Source organism: Branchiostoma lanceolatum, chromosome 3, assembly GCF_035083965.1.
Source record: "Branchiostoma lanceolatum isolate klBraLanc5 chromosome 3, klBraLanc5.hap2, whole genome shotgun sequence".
Taxonomy (NCBI): Eukaryota; Metazoa; Chordata; class Leptocardii; order Amphioxiformes; family Branchiostomatidae; genus Branchiostoma; species Branchiostoma lanceolatum.
The window spans coordinates 31,323,685-31,343,890 of record NC_089724.1 but is presented as its reverse complement, the minus strand read 5'-3'; the positions used below and the strand labels follow the sequence as shown (position 1 = coordinate 31,343,890).

General features: G+C 39.8%; 1 protein-coding gene across 2 annotated transcripts; it reads right to left on the bottom strand.

The window, feature by feature from the left end:
* Nucleotides 1-684: 684 nt before the first annotated feature.
* Nucleotides 685-12,893, bottom strand: LOC136431413 (spermatogenesis-associated protein 24-like). 2 transcript variants are annotated; one of them, XM_066422770.1, is made up of 6 exons: nt 12,754-12,893; nt 8,597-8,659; nt 8,168-8,298; nt 7,748-7,818; nt 4,783-4,883; nt 685-4,135 (listed from the first exon to the last, which is right to left on the bottom strand). In XM_066422770.1, exons 1-6 carry the CDS (start codon nt 12,853-12,855, stop codon nt 3,986-3,988), a joined length of 618 nt encoding a protein of 205 aa, XP_066278867.1. In that variant the 5' UTR covers nt 12,856-12,893; the 3' UTR covers nt 685-3,985. The 2 variants fall into 2 exon arrangements, with proteins under 2 accessions (XP_066278867.1, XP_066278866.1); XM_066422769.1 differs by having other exon boundaries at nt 685-4,141; nt 4,789-4,883; nt 12,754-12,892.
* Nucleotides 12,894-20,206: the final 7,313 nt, after the last annotated feature.

Sequence of the window (20,206 nt, the reverse complement as noted above, 5' to 3'; positions counted from 1 at the left end):
ATTGGTTCCTATGGGATAATTGCTACATGTACTTCTAGGTCAATTTTTGCATCAACACAATAGAAGAATTAAGTTGCTAACTATTCACACACACACTACAAACATTATTTTCAACATCGACCTAGATTTCATAAGAGCGCCCCATTTTTGTGAGGGCCTTTTTTTCAACTCTTAAGTATGGGTTTAAATGGGATGACTGACCAAGATCAAAGTCCATTTTTGACCCAAAGTAAGTGGAAAATACAGTTACAAAGGCTATAACTTGAAACAGCTATCTAGAAACATGTTGCAAAGGTGATTTTTAAGCTCAACCCAAGATTTATCTTAGAGTGGCCCGGTTGAAGTTTGTCCAATGGTTGTTCCCGATATAACATGTTACATCTGGCTGTAATTAATCTTAAGGGTACGGGGGATTATCAGAATATTGATGCTGTATAATGTAACTGCTGCCTAGTCCAGGTTCAAGGTCAAGTTGCCAATACAATTACATTACAACACAAGAACCAGAACAATCTCCTCTGGTGTTGACTATGCCTTTAGTTTCAGCCTGTAGCTCACATACACACAGTGGACAAAATCACATTGAGCTGCCAAAGATCCTGCTCATGTCTATTGATCACTATGGATAAAATTTCATACCCGGTATCTTTGGCTGGAATCTCTTTGAAATGATACACATGACACTTTGTGCAGAATCTGTGTAAACACCTTTAGTGAAACATTCGAGCGATAGAAATCAAGCTCCAGGTCCCCATACCTCCACAAATATGTCATCTTGAACTGTTAACTATTAGCGGAGAGGACAAAAGAGACTCAGCGTCCATAAGGCATGATAGAGATGGAGACCAGGTTAAACTTTTCCTACAGGGTCTATTAGATTAGTACATATGGATACTTACATTGCCATATGAAGGAAGTTTGATGTACATAAAATTGCTTCCTTACATAGAAATGTATTTCTCCCATTAGGCCACACCAATTTACTTCTCGGAATCCCCTGCTCCTATTTTTTTCCAAATCCAAACAAAAATAAACAAGTGCTTTTGAAAAAAGCTGGTATTTGGAGGATCAGGGTCCAATGACAAGTTGCCTGAGTCAATTGGCAGGATGATCCTGTCAACAGCGGGGAAATTTGCAATCCCAACCAAGCAAACAATCTCTATGTCCTACTTTGACTTGGCTATTTCAGCCATTGACTTGATACAAGTCCCTGCATAAATTTGCAAAAAAAAGGAGGAGACATATTGTTTTTGCTGGCGTGTTCTTTCATTTCTTCCAATTGCGCCCAGCCAGCTTTTTTAAAAAGCTTTCATGTTTCATTAATGGCAGAAGGTAAAAAAGGTACTTTTCATTATTTTCAATCAAGTGCATCTACTGTACAATGGGGGTACCAGTGTGAGTTTGCTCTCTACTATAAAGTCTTTGTTTTTTCAAGCTGCAAACTTGAATAATTGTATTATTGTTTATGTTAAGCAAGCCCCTATCTTCACCCCAGACTTATTGCAATTTCTTTCGCAGTCGCTCCATATTTTTTCTGAACAAATCTGAGACCCAACAAATCAAATTGGTGTGGCCTTATCAAGACACATACAGAACACTTAGCAAAATAAATCTACAATTATTTTTCACATGAGAAAATAACCTTAATTAGTTATTTCAAGGCTAAACAAAAGTTTAGGAAAATGTTATGTACATATATACAATGTCATGAACTAAATTGCATGAAACAATTTGATAGATTTGTACATCTATCCAATCTTTAATTATCTACGACACAAAAGCATTTTGAGACCTCATCAGTGCATTAGTAAATTTTATGGATGACATTTGGAAGGAAAAAAGATTTCCCCTCCAGAAATGATCAACGTGACAAGAAAGTACCAAAATGGGAAAATATTTTGTATGCCACCCTTGATTGCACTTGTAGAGGTGACACTGGTGAGGTGCCATGAGTGTAGCAGCTGTTGTAGAAACTAGTTTGATAGTTGTAATAGAGGCACCAATGTGAATGCCTGGAGTGAAGTTGCCAACTTGTGCTCTTCTTAGATACAGGAATAAAAGACTTGTTGGCTGTGATACCATGTTTTTGTCACTTGAGTTCTTGTTACATTGTTTATTTTGAAACTCTAGCCTTTCTTTGCCCTCTCACATTAAATTTGGAGTCAGCAGAGGATACCATTCATAAAATGTAGATGTTGTGGCCTTAGTGATTATTGATCATTTAGAAAATAGTAATGTTATACAATGTACCTGTACTTTTACAATTCAAATCATTCATCAGACAAGTGCAACAAAGTCTGTAATTATTTCAATACAATGTACATGCACTTTAAAGGTCCACATCTGGACAAACAAAAGTTGATATGAATCTAGAAAACACAATTTACAATACATTTTTAAGGATTTCAACTGTACATTTCTATTCCAACAAACAGCATGACTTTGTGAAATATCTTCTACCTAACCTGACATAAAGTTAACTAGGTATAGTATATCATTTAGGTAATTTTGTACATACAGAAGGCTGCCTACTAATCGTCTTGGTGCAATCCGGCTTGGTGTGAATGATTTTAACCTGTATGACAGACGTATTATGAGTGTTTCTCATCGATTATAAATCATACCAGTTGATCATCTTCTCCACCCAAATAACAGAGGTTGTCCAAAGTATGAGCTTAACAAAGAAGGTCATCAATTATGAAAATGAGGTCCTTATTAGCATAATTCAATTCAACAATGTTCACATTCACATAACTTCCAAATGCCACAAGTATGAAATTGCCTTCATTTACCAGTATGGAATTATAGTAGTATCTCATTAATTATGCCCTCTAGGTCTTCATTTGTATATTTTCTATCTATCAACATTACTCTCTTCTTCACTGTTACAAATGTCACATATTTGAATAGTCATATCATGGAACGCAACGGGTTTTTAAATTGCCTCATTAAGTATGCAAATTAAATCTGATTTGCATACTGTAATTCTTGATTTGTTAATTGTAACTTAATTTTAGCTAAATTAACGGTCACTAGTCAAACGCTAAAATTTCATATTCGCAAATTTTTGATCACTAACATTGGAGACAGTGATGTCTGTTCCCACCGTTAAATGAAGTGCTGTGACCTACTCCATTTTCCCCCTACCGCTATATTTTCCTGTATTTAAAGTGATTTACAGTAATTATCATCTGATCATACAAAGCATTTTATACATCCGCCGCATCTGATGATTGGACTCTCAAACATGTGACATATGTAACTGAGGAAGAGAGAAGCTCAATGCAAAGATGACGTCATTTGCATAATTAATGAGAAAATACTGTAACTCAAGATGGGGTTGACGAATCATTGTGAGCTTTGGTTTGTAGATAGCTTTAGTGATGCTTTGTATGATACCAGGTAGGCGTCAACTGAACAAAATATCAGCAAAGTAAATCTAATAGGGTATAGGAATGAACATAGTAGAGTATACAAAGAAATATCATGTGACAGAGTAGCAACTAAAATATAACAATAGTTGATCAAATGCAAACACAGAAACACAAGGTTGGATAGTTCACAAGAAACAGTGAAATAAGAAAACATATAGTTTCTTATGCCCTGAAGATTCTTGTGGTCTGGCGGGATTTCAGCTTGTGTCTTAGCATTTCAGCTTATTAATAACAATTACTATGTCATTTTTCCGCAATAAGTACGGGGGTACATCAAAATCTGTTTAGAAAACCAAAGTAAATAAATATTGATGATGATCTTATTTGCAAGATAAATGAGAAACACTCATAATACATCAGTCGAAAAGGTAAAAATCATTTGGTGAAGGCAACGTTACATGTATGAGGTCCTGGAACTCTAGTTAAATCTGTGAAAATGGAGGTTTTCTAGCCAGTTGGTATGTTTGTTAGTAGTGGTGTGTGTTCGCAGTTCCGCAATACACCTTTCTCGGCTAGTTTTCAAGCCTAGATGATATGACCTTGACCCTGATCTAAAGTTCGTCAACAGCTATTTGTGAAAATCCTTCCTTTCCAGTTCTACTTTTTCCAGCTCTCCTCCTCCCTTGTCCTGACTCTTCTAGTATTCTGGAGATGTAGGCATCTTGTTGTTGCTGTATCTCTAGGTCTTCCATCTGAGCCCTGTGTGCCTGAAGTGAATGTATGAAGAACATCTGTGAATAGTCTCATCAGGTTGGTATAGCAAATCAGTAGAGACAGACCGTGATGGACATTATGATGGGGCCAAGGTGACAGAGAGGGCAATAAATGCACCCTTAGGGATCAGGAAAAAAACTTCTCCGGTCATGAACCATGATGAGGGGGAGGTAGGTAGGTGAGTAGGTCGGTCGGTCGGTAGGTACCGGTAGGTAGGGACTCACTCACTCCTTTGACCTAGGAAAAAACAAATTGTCAAAAAAATGGATCTTTCTGCAACACCATTCTGACATTTTTAAGTACCCAACAGCAACCTGCAAAATAAGTATTGCAGACAAAATATGAGAACATTGCAATTTCACAGGCTTAAAAGATAAATTAGGTACCGTAAATTCATTTGTTTCTCTCATACATTGAAAATGCATATTTGCGGTGCTATTACTACATGTATTTGTAGCGCCATGAAAATAAAACCACTACATACAATTCAAGGTTTACATTATCATGTATCACATAAAGCAGATAAGAAATGTATTTTAGAATCTAGAAACAAAGTATCACAAGAACATATGTGGTTTCAATACAATTAAAATTGTATTACTTTGTTGCTAGATTCTTGCAAGACACTTGTCAGGTGTACCTGTTTCTGTTTGGTGAGTCTCTTTTTGAGGTCATTGATCCGAAGATCTTTCACATTCAGGATGTCCTCTTGGAGCTCACACTGTGCCACCACCTCTGTGGAACAAACAACAACATGTCATCCCTATCATCAATTAATGGTTCATGCACAGATCATACCCACGATCGTATCATATTGTGGTATCAAATTGTCTATAGTTATGGGCGGAATATATTGTTTTTGGTCATGTTTGTGCCAGTGTCCAGCGCTACCATCATTGTTGTGAAAATACTTTTTTTCGACGAAACAAGAACTGAATATATACATGTACATGTGCATGTTACGTTAGTTTACGTAAAACCAGGAATTTTTTCAATACAAGTTAATTGAAACCAATCTGGCAAAACAATAAACCATCCTTTTTCTCTGTTATTCTGTCAATATCATGGATTTCCTTTGCACTAATGATATATATGTTATAATTTCTCTCTAGTCGTGCTGATAGAATGATATTGTAATTTGAAACTACCGTTCGCCGCACGCAGAATGGCAGTGCTCTCGGACAGGTGCTAACATTTTTTTTGGAGAGGAGATTCGTCATTAATAATATATCTTACCACTAATTAGGTTTTATATAGCAGCAATTGTTCCCACCTTGGCCTGAAGAGAGTTCTAAGGTCATATAAACGTGTCTAAGCAAAAAAAAAAAAAACGACAAAACGGCCGTACCAATCAGGCCTTAAGGAACAACCTGTTTTTGAGTCGGTAGAATGTCACTCAAAGTCAACCCCCATGGCAATTTGTACATTATTCATCGGGACGTCAGCTGGATGCGGTAAAATGGTAATACTACTATGTCCATGTGTCCTTGTTTTCACTTACACCAAGAGTATGTTAAGGCTCATATCCCTACAAATTGTTGTGTATCCTTTCTTTTTTGTAGATGGGATGTGTCAGTGTTACATTACAGGTCACGAAATACGCATCAGAAATTTGCGGCACATCCAGCAGAAATTTGTGAAACTTTTGCAAAACCTGACTTCTTTTGCTGCGTAATGCAAAGTTGTCTTGACCCTGGGATTGCGAAAATCTAGATCTTCAGCAAGATTCTGGTTGCATGATACTTGTTGGTCCATACACTGCTGGAAGAGTCCATTCCTGTATGAGGGGGACATTTTTTAAAATTCAATTTTGGACTTGGTTGATTATTATTCTTTTGGTGGAGGTGTTTTTTGAATGGTCCAGTATGAAGATGGGTGCCTGGAAGAACCCATCCATGCATAGGGTTTCAAATTGGGAGAGATCCATTTCTAACTGGTCTTCAATTCAATTCTTTATTCAAATACCAACATAGCAGACATACAATTACAAACGTTAGCATGGATGGCATTGATATTTCCAATGGTCATTATATGGTCTTACTTTAAAATAGTTAAACATTATTTTGGAATGCTCCATTTTTGCATAGGGATGACTTTAGAACAATCGCTTTTTGCATGGGGAGGGAAATGGGCGAAATTTGTTGTATTTGCTGGTGCAAATGTTGCCTTTCTAGTTAGTTATTACTGTAGTTACTAAGCTAGCAGGCACGAAATTGATAGGTCACCAATTTGATTCCTGGCATTCTTGGCTAGACGTGTGATTGGCAAAGGCACTTTAAACAACTTTCTTCACTCCACCCAGGTGTAAAAATGGGTACCTGACTTCAGTTGGGAAGTAAAAGGAGAGAGATGGGCTCTGCCTTCCAATACTGTGCTTTAGACACAGTGGATAACCATTACCCACTGTCCCTAGCTACAGCCTCATAAAGGCTATGGGACCACCTATACCTTTACCAAGACCATATCCAAATGAAGCTGTGAGTCGGATCTGGGCTCAAACACCTAATTTTTGACTGTCAGTGCACAAGACTTGTGTAGGATTACTTGCAGCATACTAAGAGGTACCACAATACATTTTTAGCACTGACACTGCAAGCTGAATTTGCAGCGTGGGAATTGTGGGAAGTGCACCACTCTTCTGTGCAGGACGTGGAGGCACCCTGAGAATTCTCGTGCAGCCAGCGGGAAATCTATAGGCACACCCTGTACAGTGAGCACTTCGTCTCCGGACATGGATGGTAGCTGCATAATTTAGTGGCAATTATCAGCTAGGGCCACACCAATTTAAGTGTTGGTTCTCAGATTCGCCTCTTCAATTTTTCCCAAATCATGAATTTTTCCAGTAAAGCAAAATGCCCTAAATGCCTTTATTCAGTTTTTGTCTGCCAATGCTTTATATTCAATGTTTATGTTTTTTTTCATCAATAACAGAGGTACATAATAAAAACTACTTTTTGATAATTTTCAACAAACAGGTGCATCTACTGTATACTGTACGATGGGAGGACCGGGATGAGTTGGATGTCTTCCGTAAAGTGTTTTGCTTTTTTCAAGCTGAAACTTGAATAATCATATCATTTCTTATGTTTTTGCCCAATTTACTAAGTACTAGTACTACAGTCAAGGAAAAAAAAAGTAAAAAATTTTGTGTATCTATTTACTAGAATTTTGAAGTTGGAGATTAAAGTGCTTACATCACCAAGGACAAAGAAATCCGGCAGACCCTGATTACAAGCACCCATCATAAGTATTATTTCAATATTAATTTTTTTTACTAATCGAACAAGACGTTTGTACAAAATGTTATTGGACATCAAATCTTAAAAATCATACTTCCAGTCCTTAATTCTAGCTGCTAGGTTGAAAAGTTATTTTCCTCAAGTGATGTTATAACTAACACGGCAGCCGGTTCAAAACTTGATACACAGCAAAAAGCGTTTGTCTGAAAAGATTATGAAAACTTGCAATTGTATTTACTTCACAATGATGATGATGATGATGATTATGCACTATTTGCTTCTCAAATGTTTTTCAAGGTGCCGTTTAATTAGTTCTTAGTAGAAATGTGAGGGGGATAAGTCCCATCTGTACCTGCTTACCTGAGCACTTGTCCTTCAGCTGATTGGCCTGTTGTGATTCTCTCTGAGCTTTACCTTTCATCATGCACAATCTGGAAATAAGAGTTTGTGAATCATTTTCTGCTTCATTTCATTTCATTTATTTTATTTATACAGGACAATTACACTCAGACTGTGAAGCCTGTTTTTCAGGTATCCCTGATTTCATATATAAAACTTGTCATTCATCCAGTACAACTACTGTACAAGGATGCTCACATCTTCTGTTGTGAAATCTATTTCAGATTTGATACTAAGATTATTCAAGAGCTGATGTAAAAAAATCACAAGGATCTTATCTATATATCACTAGGAGAGACTGTTCCCATCACCTGTCTTGTAAAGTCTTATCCAAAAGTGGTCATGCTGCATACGTTTTAAGAGTTGTAAAGAGCTACTTACGCATTTTCAAAAGCTGACTTCTCCCTTTCAAGCTGCTTACTGAGGACACCTATCTCTCCAAGTGCAAACTGCAGCTTCTCTGATTCAGAAGACAGCTTTGCCTTTGTCTTCATGTGCTCATCTCTTTCAAACTACAAATAAGAATAAATAATAAAAAACAGGAAAGATGATAATTGTTCCCCACTACTAGTACCCAGTAGACAATGGCTTTGACAGTGATTTTGAAGAGAATACAGGCCTTAGGCAGCACCGTATCTGTATTGTTAACCCTCTTAATGCCAGTGCCAATGAAAACTGGGCTCAGTGTAATTGCACTGTGGCCTTGAAGGTTATGTGCTTCTTCAGCTGTAATCACAATTACTAGTATGTACTAGTCAAGCAAAGATTAGGTATGATATTGACTTTGAGGTTAACATTAACTTTTCTCACCTGTAACTCCCTCTGCACAGCTTCAAACTGTTCTTTATTCACCCATCCCTCTTTCGCTTTTAACTGCAACACAGATGCACAAAAGTTACCAAGTTGGGTAAGACCAGACCGATCCACTCAAACTGGGACATACCCTGCCAGCGGTGTGGCCCTCCTCGAACTTGGGACCTCAGGATGACAGTAACCCTGTCCAGTTCTTCTGTGGAAGTTGATAATGAGCTCACTACTTTCTCCCAGGCAGGATTCACCACTGCAAGCTTTGTACAGCCAGCTGGCTATCTAAGCCCATCCAATCCAACCCAGCTGCCAGGGCTGTTTGCTGAGGGCCTGCATGCCCCTTTTACGTAGAGCGTAATCGGCCGTTTCAATTTTACGTAGAACGTTGCCGACCACTCCATGATTTAGCTTAGATCGTAGGGAGGCTTTTCTGAATTTAGCGTAGAGCGTATGGAGGCTTTCTGAATTTAGCGTATTACGTAGCCGGCCCTCCGAATTTAGCGTAGAGCGTTGTCGGGACCCCCCCATGCAGGCCCTCTTTGCTGTTTCAGGCAGGCAAAATTGTTGTGTGCTTATTTAGGCCACAGCAAGTAAATTCGATAGATGCCATCTGCTGCAGACTCCATATCTAATGCAAATGCGTTAAAGATGGACAAAAAAGCACAAGATGCCAAAAGGCTAAATAAAAGATGATTTATTATATCAAACATACAGTCAAACCTGCCTTGGCAACCACCTCTTCAACGCGACCAACAGGCCATGGCGACCGCTTTTTCCCGGTCCCGAAAATTTTCCCCATAGGCACAAGCATTAAGCAGCCTGCCCAAGGCGACCACCCGTCCAACACGACCGCGACCGCCACGAATTGGGACTGCACAGAGCACAATCCCTGCCCATGACGATCGGATTTTGCTGTCGGATTTTGCAGAAATGTTTTAAAGACCTTGACCGGCTTGATGGACAAAAATATATGAATAGTATCGATTCCTCCATGAAGTGTTTTAATAAAACGTTCCCACTATAAACATTGTAAATACAAAGGTTTGGGAATACAGTAGAATCCAGCTATTTGCATTACTGTTAATAGCATACTTCGGGGATATGCATAAAATTCTGAAAACCCAAACCATTTCCCATTCACTCCATTATAAATAAGATGGCATAATTGCATTAGGTATTTTCGCATACTCCTGCTATTTGCATAAAATAATGCCAACGGCAACAGGAAAAACCGGTTGAACATGTCAAAGTCACTAACTCTTATGGATTGTATGCAAATGTCATTCAAATGTAAATCCAGTATGGGAAGTTTCTATGGTAAGACTACACCATAGGTACTCTTATTGTCCTTTGTTTTTGTCAAAGCTGTTACCAGTCTCCATTGTCATTTGCTGTGATAGGATACAGAAGAATGGAATTGCCAATTTTTTGCTAAGTTTGCCATCCTTTGCATTCAACATGTGTAAATAAACTGATGATATGCTTATGAATTCAATATGTTACATTTTGTATAACCTGGGAGTGAGTGAATTTGACACAAAGTGTGTCTGTTTCCTTCAAGTGCCATCCTAGTAACCACAACAACCCCCTCCCCCCTCAGTGCTGCTCATTTTGTCCCCTAGGGTTAATGGACTACTCCTTATTATTGCATAAAATACACTGACAAATCAGTTATGCAAATAAGCGGATTCTACTGTACTTAAATATCAATGTTGCTGTGCCCATCGTAATCTTATAGTTTACCGCAAGCTTGGTTCGGTTTGAACTCAATTTTCAAAACGATCACAAAGTGCATGGCGTCAAAAAGTCAGATTTCACAGAAATTCTTGTATTTTCAACAAAAATGTGTCCCTGTCTTACTAAATTCCGCCGGAAAATGACTTCGTGGAGGGCAAAACATCGGTCAAGACATGTTGTTCCTCGGTCCGTGACGCCATCTTGGTTTCAGCGCGGCATAACGCTTCTGTGTATGAACATTTGGAATACTCTCGTTATTGATGAAAATTAATTCTTATTTCTTTTTATTTTCATGACTCTCACAAACCTTTATTGGGCGCTGCTTGTTTGTAATCGCCGACGCTGTGCGTTATGCTGCACTGTTACCTTTCGATGTGGTCGGGAGCGATATCACAACTTTCTGGTTTCATCCTTCAGTTGTCAGATTGAAAACCTATTGCCTCTTTTATCCAGCAGTTGGCGCCCAAAAGAAGGCTGGGGTCAGCAGGTGTTTTCTATGGGATTTGTCTTAGGCCTTAAAAACTAAATTTTATGTGCGTGTGTGCGTGTGCGTGCAGTCAAACCTGCCTATAGCGGTCACTCAAGGGACTGGCCAAAACCGACGGCTATGGACAGGTGGCCGCTCTAGAGAAACGGCCGATTAATTGACCACGAGCAATAAGTGGTACATTTATTTACATACAGTCAAACTTGGTCTAACGCCCACTTCCACAAGACGACCATCGGCTCAAGATGACTGGTCGGTCCTGATTTTTCCGGACCGCACGGAAGAGGCTGTGTTTGTCTTAAATTTTTGGCTTCTAAGCGGTATTGGAAATTTAAAACCCACACCAGGAGCAAAATAAAACTATTAACAACATTTTCATGGGTAACACTGCTATAATGATAATATTTTTCTGCCGAATTGGCGATTTGAAAGAAGGTTCCCGAATCTTGCGGCGCGGCGACCATGCGCCGTGACCGTTATCGGCAGTGTTTCTAAACCCGCGGGACCGAAAACCTTGTGGCCGTGACCGCGTTGGACAGGTGACCACTATAGACGAATTCTTAATGCTTATGTCAATGGGAAAAATCCAAGGGACCGACAAAAAGTGACCACTATGGGCAGGTGGCCGCTATGCAAAGGTGACCGCTAATACAGGTTTGACTGTACTCTTGACGTAAAGTGTGAATACGGGAGGGCACTGCGAGATCATAGAGGCAGACATTGTTTTTTAGTCAAATTTATGATGAAAATTTGTACATGATGTACCAGCATACAAATATTACAACGATAACAGGAAATGTAATTTCTGTAGGATCTTTCTGTCAATGAGAATTGAACCTGGTGGGGTCATGCTGTCTAAAATCACATAATTTTCCATCCATCTACATAGTACACTATATTTGAACACCTCGACCTGGAAACATGTTATGAGTGGAATCCTCTTCATGGCGACCACCTGTCCATCACGACCATTTTTGTTCGGTCCCCTGGGTGGTCGCCTTGGGCAAGTTTGACTGTAGGTACAAGAACTGAAGCAACAAAATATGGTATCACACTCAGAGACAAGAATGCCTGGATTAACTGTCTTGATATTTGATAGGTGGGTTTTTGGTTTGTAGATGGCTTGTATTATATAAGTTGTAATCATATGATCATTATGCAAATAAGGATCTAATTTTCATAATTAATGAGAAGAGTTTATAAATCTGCTGCATTCCACAATAGGACTCTCAAATATGTGACATGTGACTGAGAACAAGAGGTGAGGAATATCGAAGGAAATCAATTATGCAAATAAACACCTAATTTGAATAATTAATGAGAGGATACTATAATTTTGTTTCAAAGTTTGAAATAGAATAACTAAAGAGGAAGTTGACGGCTTGTCATCATTTTTGGTATGTGGATAGCTTCAGTGATGATTTACATAATCATGTCATTTTTGGAAATTAATATCTCATTTGCATAATTGATGATGAAAGTTTATAAATCTGCTGCATTCCATTATAGGGCTCTCAAACACATGACATAGGTAAATTGAAAAAGAGATGAATATCGATAGATATCAATTATGCAAACGAATAACGTTAATTCTTGACAAAATACTATAATTCCATAGTGGTAACATTTAAATGACAAGGATTTCATTCTTACAGGACTTGGAAGCTGAGTAAATGTGGACATTATTAGACATAAATCATGTATATAAGAGCATTACTTTTTGTAACCTTGTCGGACATATTTTGGCCTCCTCGAGCGTGCCGGGGGTCATCTTTACACGCCGAGGCTGAATACTCACCAAACACTAGCCGTGGCGACTAACGAAGGGTGTATATGTAGAGTAGAGTAGAGTAGAGTAGAATAGTAATACATCAAGCAAAAACACCCTTCGTTAGTCGCCATGGCTAACCAAACACTAACCTTCTAGAGTACGTACCTCTTGTCTGAGTTTGTCGTGTTTAGTTTGCAGAACTTCAATCAAGTCTTGAAGCTGTCGATGAACCAAAATATGACTACCAACTTTTGCAGCAGACGCCATTTTGAATTCCCGCTCAAACTGCGCATGACAGAGAGTCGACCAATGACGTTTCAGTGGACAAAACAGCAAAATCACAGTAACTTCAAAAGTTAGGAGTCTGTGAACTAGTTATATTGTTATCTCCATGAAAACATATGTAGTTTATGGCTGATAGAACATTAATAGATACCAATTATGCAAATAAATTCCTAATTTGAATGATTATTGCAAAAGTGACATAATTCTTCTAAGTGGTAATTGGTAAATAATTGGACTGTCAACATCGTGACCTGTGTAAGTCAGGTGTACATGACCAAGCATAGATTATAGGGGCAAATTCTGCTTATAAAGTAAGCTAAGTTTAATGACATCTCTATATCTGAAAAATATAGACGCGTTTCAGCTTGAGTTTTGGTGTGCGACGCCCTCGAGCCCACCCGACATATTTTTCGCCGTCGACAACATTCTCCTCTGGGAAAATTTCGAAATCTTGACGCCCTGAGACGCTTTTCCCTGAATTTTGAGGGGTAAATTTTGCTGAAAGATTGAACAAATACAGAAGAGTTTCAGCTTGAGCTTTGGGGGCGGACGCCGTCCCGACATATACTAGTACGCTGGCGGCGCGACAATCCTAGGGCGTTCCCGGAGTATGCTAACGTCGGAGAAAATTTTGACATCTTGACCCGCTGAAACGTTATTTCCTACATTTTGAGAGGCAAATTGTGCTGGTAGAGTACGCTAAGTGAAGAAAATCTCTATTAGTGAAAATATACAGAAGGGTTTCAGCTTGATTTTCGGGGGGACGACGGCACCACAACTTGTCTAGACTTCAATAAATCTGCTTGGATATTATAGGCTTAGGGGCAAGCTCCAAGTGTCGGCGAGCTCCAATTGGGTATTTTCTAGCATCTACCAGGCTCGCCTCTGAGAGGCGGCTGGAAAGAGTAGAAATTGGCCAAATAGACAGAAAAACATGAAAGAGGACTTAGTCTGCTACCGGGGTACAGTTTGCCGTGGATGGCATATTGGACCCTCTTTCCGCACCGTAGCCAACTCCCTTGGCATACTTTTCGCTCTATTTGGCCAATTTCTACTATTTTTCCAGCCATCCGGCGGCTAGGTATTTTCGTCCGAAGTACGAAGTACGATTTTTTGGAGCTCGGCCGACGTTCGCGTGTCACTGGAAGCTGCGCTTGAAGGCATCCAGAGCATTTTATGAGGCAAGAAACTTGACTGAAAAAAACTCAAATTTCTAGTCCTTCCTACACAGAGTAGGTTTCAATAACACTATACCATTACAAATCGACATGAAAGAAGCAAAGATACGATGTCGTTGTGTGGTGAGAACTGATAGAAAATTCAAGCCCAAATAGACTGATCCTGACTGTCCATCACAATTAGCGGTTCGACCAATGAGAGAGTGACTGCATGTCAGTCAAATATTTGCATTTGTATATTTTGATTTTGCATTTAAACGTTTTGACGGAGGTGAGCGGGGTTATGGTATCGGTCTATTTACACTAGGCGCGTGAAACTAAAAGGTCCACGTAGCTTATTTTTGTGCCACTTTTGAGCACTTTTCATAAGAAATCTGCACGCAAATGTGGTTAACAGTGGCATTAGATATCAATTTCATAAAGATTACAGCAACTAGAATATTTCCACTTTTCAAGCCTCGTGAGATGCTCTGGGTGCCTTTAAATTTAGCGAGGCCTCGGCGGCGATTTTTGAGCTCGGAGAGCTCAACAGGACGAGGTTGTCCGTAGCTGGCCCGCAACGGCCAGCACTCGGCCAATAGTCGGGCGGCAGTCCGACGATTTTAGACCCGTTTTTTTGGTCGGTCGGAGGACCGTCGTTGGTGTTCCCCCCGACTTATGAAAAGTAAGGCGTCCTTCGGGCGATCGTTGTGCTGGTGCCGGTGGGAGCTTGGACGGGCTCCGGCCGAACTTCTTCTGGTTTATACATAAAACCTTACGACAGTTTGGTTTATAAGATAGATACTGTATCAACTTGTCAAAGAATGCTACCTAACTTTCCTAATAAAAGACAATTCAATTTCAAAGTTACATCTTCATTGAGAATGATTGATTATAAATGAAATGTGGACACCGGGAACAATACCTTCTGTTTTTATCTTCGCCGAGTACTATAGTACTCGGGGTAGATTATGTTTTCGGTTGAGCCAGCTGTTGGGTGGGTCTGTATGTATGTCAAGAGCATAACTCAAGAAACCTTTGATGAATCTTTATGATTTTTGGTAGGTGTGTAGTGGTTGTGCAAAGGAAGGTCAAGTTCAAAAATGGTTTACCATGCGTTTTTCAACAGTACTGCAGCGGACTTTTAATTTTCGCGCGTTTGTATGTAGGCAAAAAAAGTGACGGAAACGTTGATGGATCTTCATGATTTTTTGCAGGTGTGTAGATGTTGTAGAAACGGAGGTCAGGTTCAAAAATGGTTCTCCTGGCATTTTCCGTCGGTACTGCAGCGGGCTTTGTGTGGATGTGTATTTTCTTGTGGACAACATAACTCAAGAAGCTGTTGATGGATCTGTCTGATATTTAGTAGATGGGTGGGGTTTACGGAAAGGAAGGTCAAGTTCGATAATCGGCCTTCTAGCAAGTACCTAAGGTACTGCAGCGGAGCTTCAAAATTTACTGGCATATTTTCTGAAAGTGCTATGGTCATGATATTTGTGTGGCAGATAGTTCATGCCACAAGAAGTAAGTTCTGTAAGTTTGGGCCCCCTAGCGGCTTGTTCAGAACTGCAGTGGGTGTTTTTGTTTTGACATTCGGACACGTATTACTTGAGATGGGGTGAAGAGATTGTCGTGAAGTTTTGTATGTAGAGAGCTCAGATGGTGCTTTGCACAATCGATGTCTAATTATAGAAAACAAGGGCTAATCTGCATAATTAGTCAGGATAATTGTAAATCCATTACGTTACATAATGGGGCATGTGACAGGGTTCCCTGAAACAGGCCAGCAGAAGGCCTTGCCTAGAAGCATAAATAAACAGATGGGGTACATAAATAAACAAATGGGGCAGTCTCACTACAATTCAAGCAGATGTGTGGGTCCGGTTGGTTTTTAAAGTGTTCAGTTTCGGCATTTTTGTCCAACACACGGGTTGAGACATAACGGAAAGGGAACAAAATAGAAAGCCTTACAAAACACCTAAAAACATGTGAATAACCAGCCGGACCCACTCCTCTGCTCAGAGAATACACTGCACCAAAACTGCACCACTGCTAGGTATTACCTAGCACCGTATGGAAAAGTAACATGTACTATGTCTTGCAAAATGTGTATGATATGGAATAAAGATTTATTCTATTCATATATATTGACTGTACCATTTAAGTATAACTTTCAATTTTTTTGATGACCAGTTATAACATATATCAGCACACTATACACATATACTAGTCCTGTACCACCAAATGATTTTTATCCCTATCTAGACTGGACTCATTCTCCCCCCCCCCCCCATCATAACTTTCAAACGGTATGGTGTATGATCAAGTTTGCAGGAGGTGATAAGCATGTAAATATTAATCACTCTGCACAATAAGCCTTGATTATTTGGCGAAGATAATGTGTTCGTGGAACTCTAGTTTTATATTGGTTTGGATGTGTTGATTTACATACTCCTGAAGTGAACTGAGGCTGAAATGAAACTTGACTTTCCGAAGTTTTTCTAACAAAATGACTAGTTCAAAGTACGAATTCATTACAAATGTAAAAAATAACTTTGTCTGCCGAAGTACGCACAATCACGCACGCACACACACACACACGCGCACGCACGCAAACACACACTCACACACACACACACGCTCGAAACAATATTTCTATGGAGATAACCAACGCCAATCTACTGGCACGCGAGGGGCAGGGGAATATTTCACACACATTGTCCGTCGATTGTTGTTGACCCAGCGTTCCCGCCAGGCATACCTCACTGCGTCTTTGGAGTATTGGACGCACTTTTTTTGGGAAAAGACGCACTCAGCTGGGTGCTTAATTTACACTAACTATATTACAAATAGAAAACAGATTCTATATATATATACATGCTTATATGATATCAACTTTGTGCATAGTGCATTTTGTAACATTTGACCACCCAAGTCCGTTAAAGTGCACAATAGACATCATTATTCTAATCAACTGTGGTATTAGGTGACTTTGTCGGAAAATCCTTTCGATGTCTTCTCTCGGTGATTTGGGGCCACACATGTGCCACAAATATCCTCACCAAGGACTTCATTTCCCCCCATTATTGTACGCGGTCCGTCTTAGAGAGGTTGCTCATGATGGATGATGGGATCCGTTCCCTCGGCTCGCGTAGCGATCACTCCAATAGTAGCGCGCTAGTGCACATGCATTCAAGGTGTAAAACTTCATCTCTACAGTCCCTTCGCGTTTTGGCTAGTCTCTACCAGACTAACCGCGCCGGCTATAGGGAGAACATTTGCCGGGGGACTTTGGCCATGGAGGGTAACATTCGCAGCATATTACACCCTAACCCTATAGCCGACCCCCTTCATACAGTTGACTCTATTCATATTTGGCCAATTTCTACTATTTTCCCAGCGACCCGCAGAGGCTGGTAGAGTCTACGTTTTGGCAAGGACATGAAAGTCAACTTTTCAAACTGACCCATAGATTGACCCATCTTTTTCTTTAAGGAACACGATTCCATCAGAGGCCAAACCCCCACGAATAGCCTTGAGGCCCAGAAAGGGTAGAATGCTGAGGTAGACCAACCCACTAGCCCAGCGTAACTTTTCCGGCAACCAGTTATTTATTCTATAAATGTGGCACACTAGAGGTTGCAGGGACAGGTTCAGCGCACTCGCCGTCTAGCATTACAGTTTGAGAGCGGTCCTGTAGGAGTCTGAACCCAGACAAGGGTTTACCTAAAATGCCATAAAACTTGAGTTTGTGTATCAATCTGAAATGAATGATTGAATGAACTTTAGTGCTCGACAATTGTACATGGCACAATGTATTGAAACAACGACAAAGCAATCAATAAATCAATCACGTAAATGGTATATTGTCATAAAAAAAGGAGATTAAGTCGTGTAGATTTGGGGCCCCTAGTGGCTTTATGGAACTGCAGGAGCAGGTTTTATTTCGGAATTTGAAAGGGAATAAGGAACGGTTGACGGATGGCCTTCATGTTTGGTGTGTATATAGTTTGAGTGATGATTATCTTCGCCAAGAAGACTATGTTTTGGGTAGCGTTTGTATGTGTGTATGTATATATGTATGTATGTATGTATGTATGTATGTATGTATGTATGTATGTATGTATGTGTGTATGTATGTATGTATGTATGTATGTATGTATGTATGTAGAAAAGCAGAGTAGCTGGAGAAGCCTGGATGGATTGTCTTGATATCTAGTACGTGGGTAGATCTTGATGAGACCTCCAAATGATTAGATTTTCGGCCCCCTAGTGACCTCTTACGGTACTGCAGCAGAACTTCTGGGTTCGATATCTCTTGTTCTGGAAGCGGAGGAGTGGGTCCGGCAGGTTTTTGACGTGTTTTTAGGCGTTTTTGTCAGGATTTCTACTTTGACATTTTTTTTTGTCTAGCCTACCCACACCATGTCATTCGCTATTCGTAATGTCAGTGTACGGGCAAATCATATACTAGTATTGTTGGAGACCAAAGAAAGGAACATCCAATCCACGTACGGAGACCGCACCCGAACCCCTCTCTGCTCACCTCTGCTATGTCTGCACTTCCTGGTTTCCTTCTTCCGCCAGGTGTCGCTGCATGCGTTCGCATGACCATTTCACCCAAGGACATCCTGTGTCATTCATCATAATGATGTCATAGAACAGATGTGATATTATATGATAGCCTTTGACATGATGTTAATTCTTGTGTTAGTGATAAGTAGATTACGAATCATTTTTCAACACAACAATCTTTTAAGTAAGTGTGAATTACATTAAATGAGTAATATACTTAGTATTTATTTATTGAAATGTATCACCCTAACTTTAACGTTAGTGCTAGTGTTCTTATTTGCTAGGGAAACGAAATATTAATAACCTAATTTCTAATTACAATGTCCTTGGAAATGTCAACGTCAATAATACATTTTCGTAAAATCCTCCGCCGATCTTTTCTGAACTAAATTAACGTAACAATTTGTACGAGAAAGGCCCCGCATGCCGTTATCCCATAAACGTAAAACAACAAAACAATGACGGATGAACAACAGGGCCTCTAGCCCGGAGCAACTGTCAATCAGTGACAGATTTTGGGCGTTTTTATTTGCTGCGCGATCGGATAAAGATATCACTACCATTCACGGGTCACCGCGGACAAGCCTGTGCTCGAACTGCTGTTTGGGGTGATATTTGTTTGACACATGACTGAGATCTTTAAGAAAATTTGCATTTAATTGTTTTGTCACACGCCCCCAGCAGTCCCAAATAGGACAACATATCACACAATACGACAGAAGACAACTGAAGCAGACAAACAAAGAAGACAACAGAGAAAATTCATCCCCGGTATATCATCTGATTCATCCCCCAAATCGTGCAAACTCAGGGATTTATTTGCAATTGAAAATTTCTTTATCTGGATTTGTATCTTCGATTTGGACCGATGAACTTCAGAAGCCTATCGTACTAACATCTAATAGACGTTTCCGCACATGTTAAAGGGAGGTTACCGACTATCGTATACGTAACCCCAGTGTATAAACAAACCTCCTTGGTATAAAGTACCTCTTCGGTGTGACCAGTACAAAACCAGACCGCGACAGTCACCCTGAATATTAATGTTGACACTCGTCGCTGGTGGCACTTGTCCAGCTCGGTTTAATGATCACATAATTTCTGGAGTACGGTATGTTTGCCTGGTGCAGGAAAAACAAGGTGAATAATGAACAAAAATAGTTTTTCTTCATTCACCGGGTAACGTTGGCCAAACACAAAGGGCATGCCTGTTAGACAACGGGCAGGGCAGGACTGAATGTTTGTTGACAATGTAACACGAGAAGGGTTCACCCTCCATTGAGCTCGGACTTTGTACGACAAGAACACCCGCCATATATGCAAATGACTTCCTTTACCTGTAGAGTTGATATTTTCAAAGTGGCGTCTTGGACGGCGGACGGAAGTGACAAATTTTAGGAGCAAACAATTTTGTGTGTGTCGCGTTACTGTTACCCACTAATAAATTCTCTTCTAAAATGGTGACGTTATCGTATTAGCTATATAAACATGATGTCTGACTCCCTTTTTAACTGAAATCATGTCTTCAGCGTTAATCCAACTATGAGTTCAATAAGAGTCCCGAAACATGATACAACATGCATGATGATGTAATATCGATT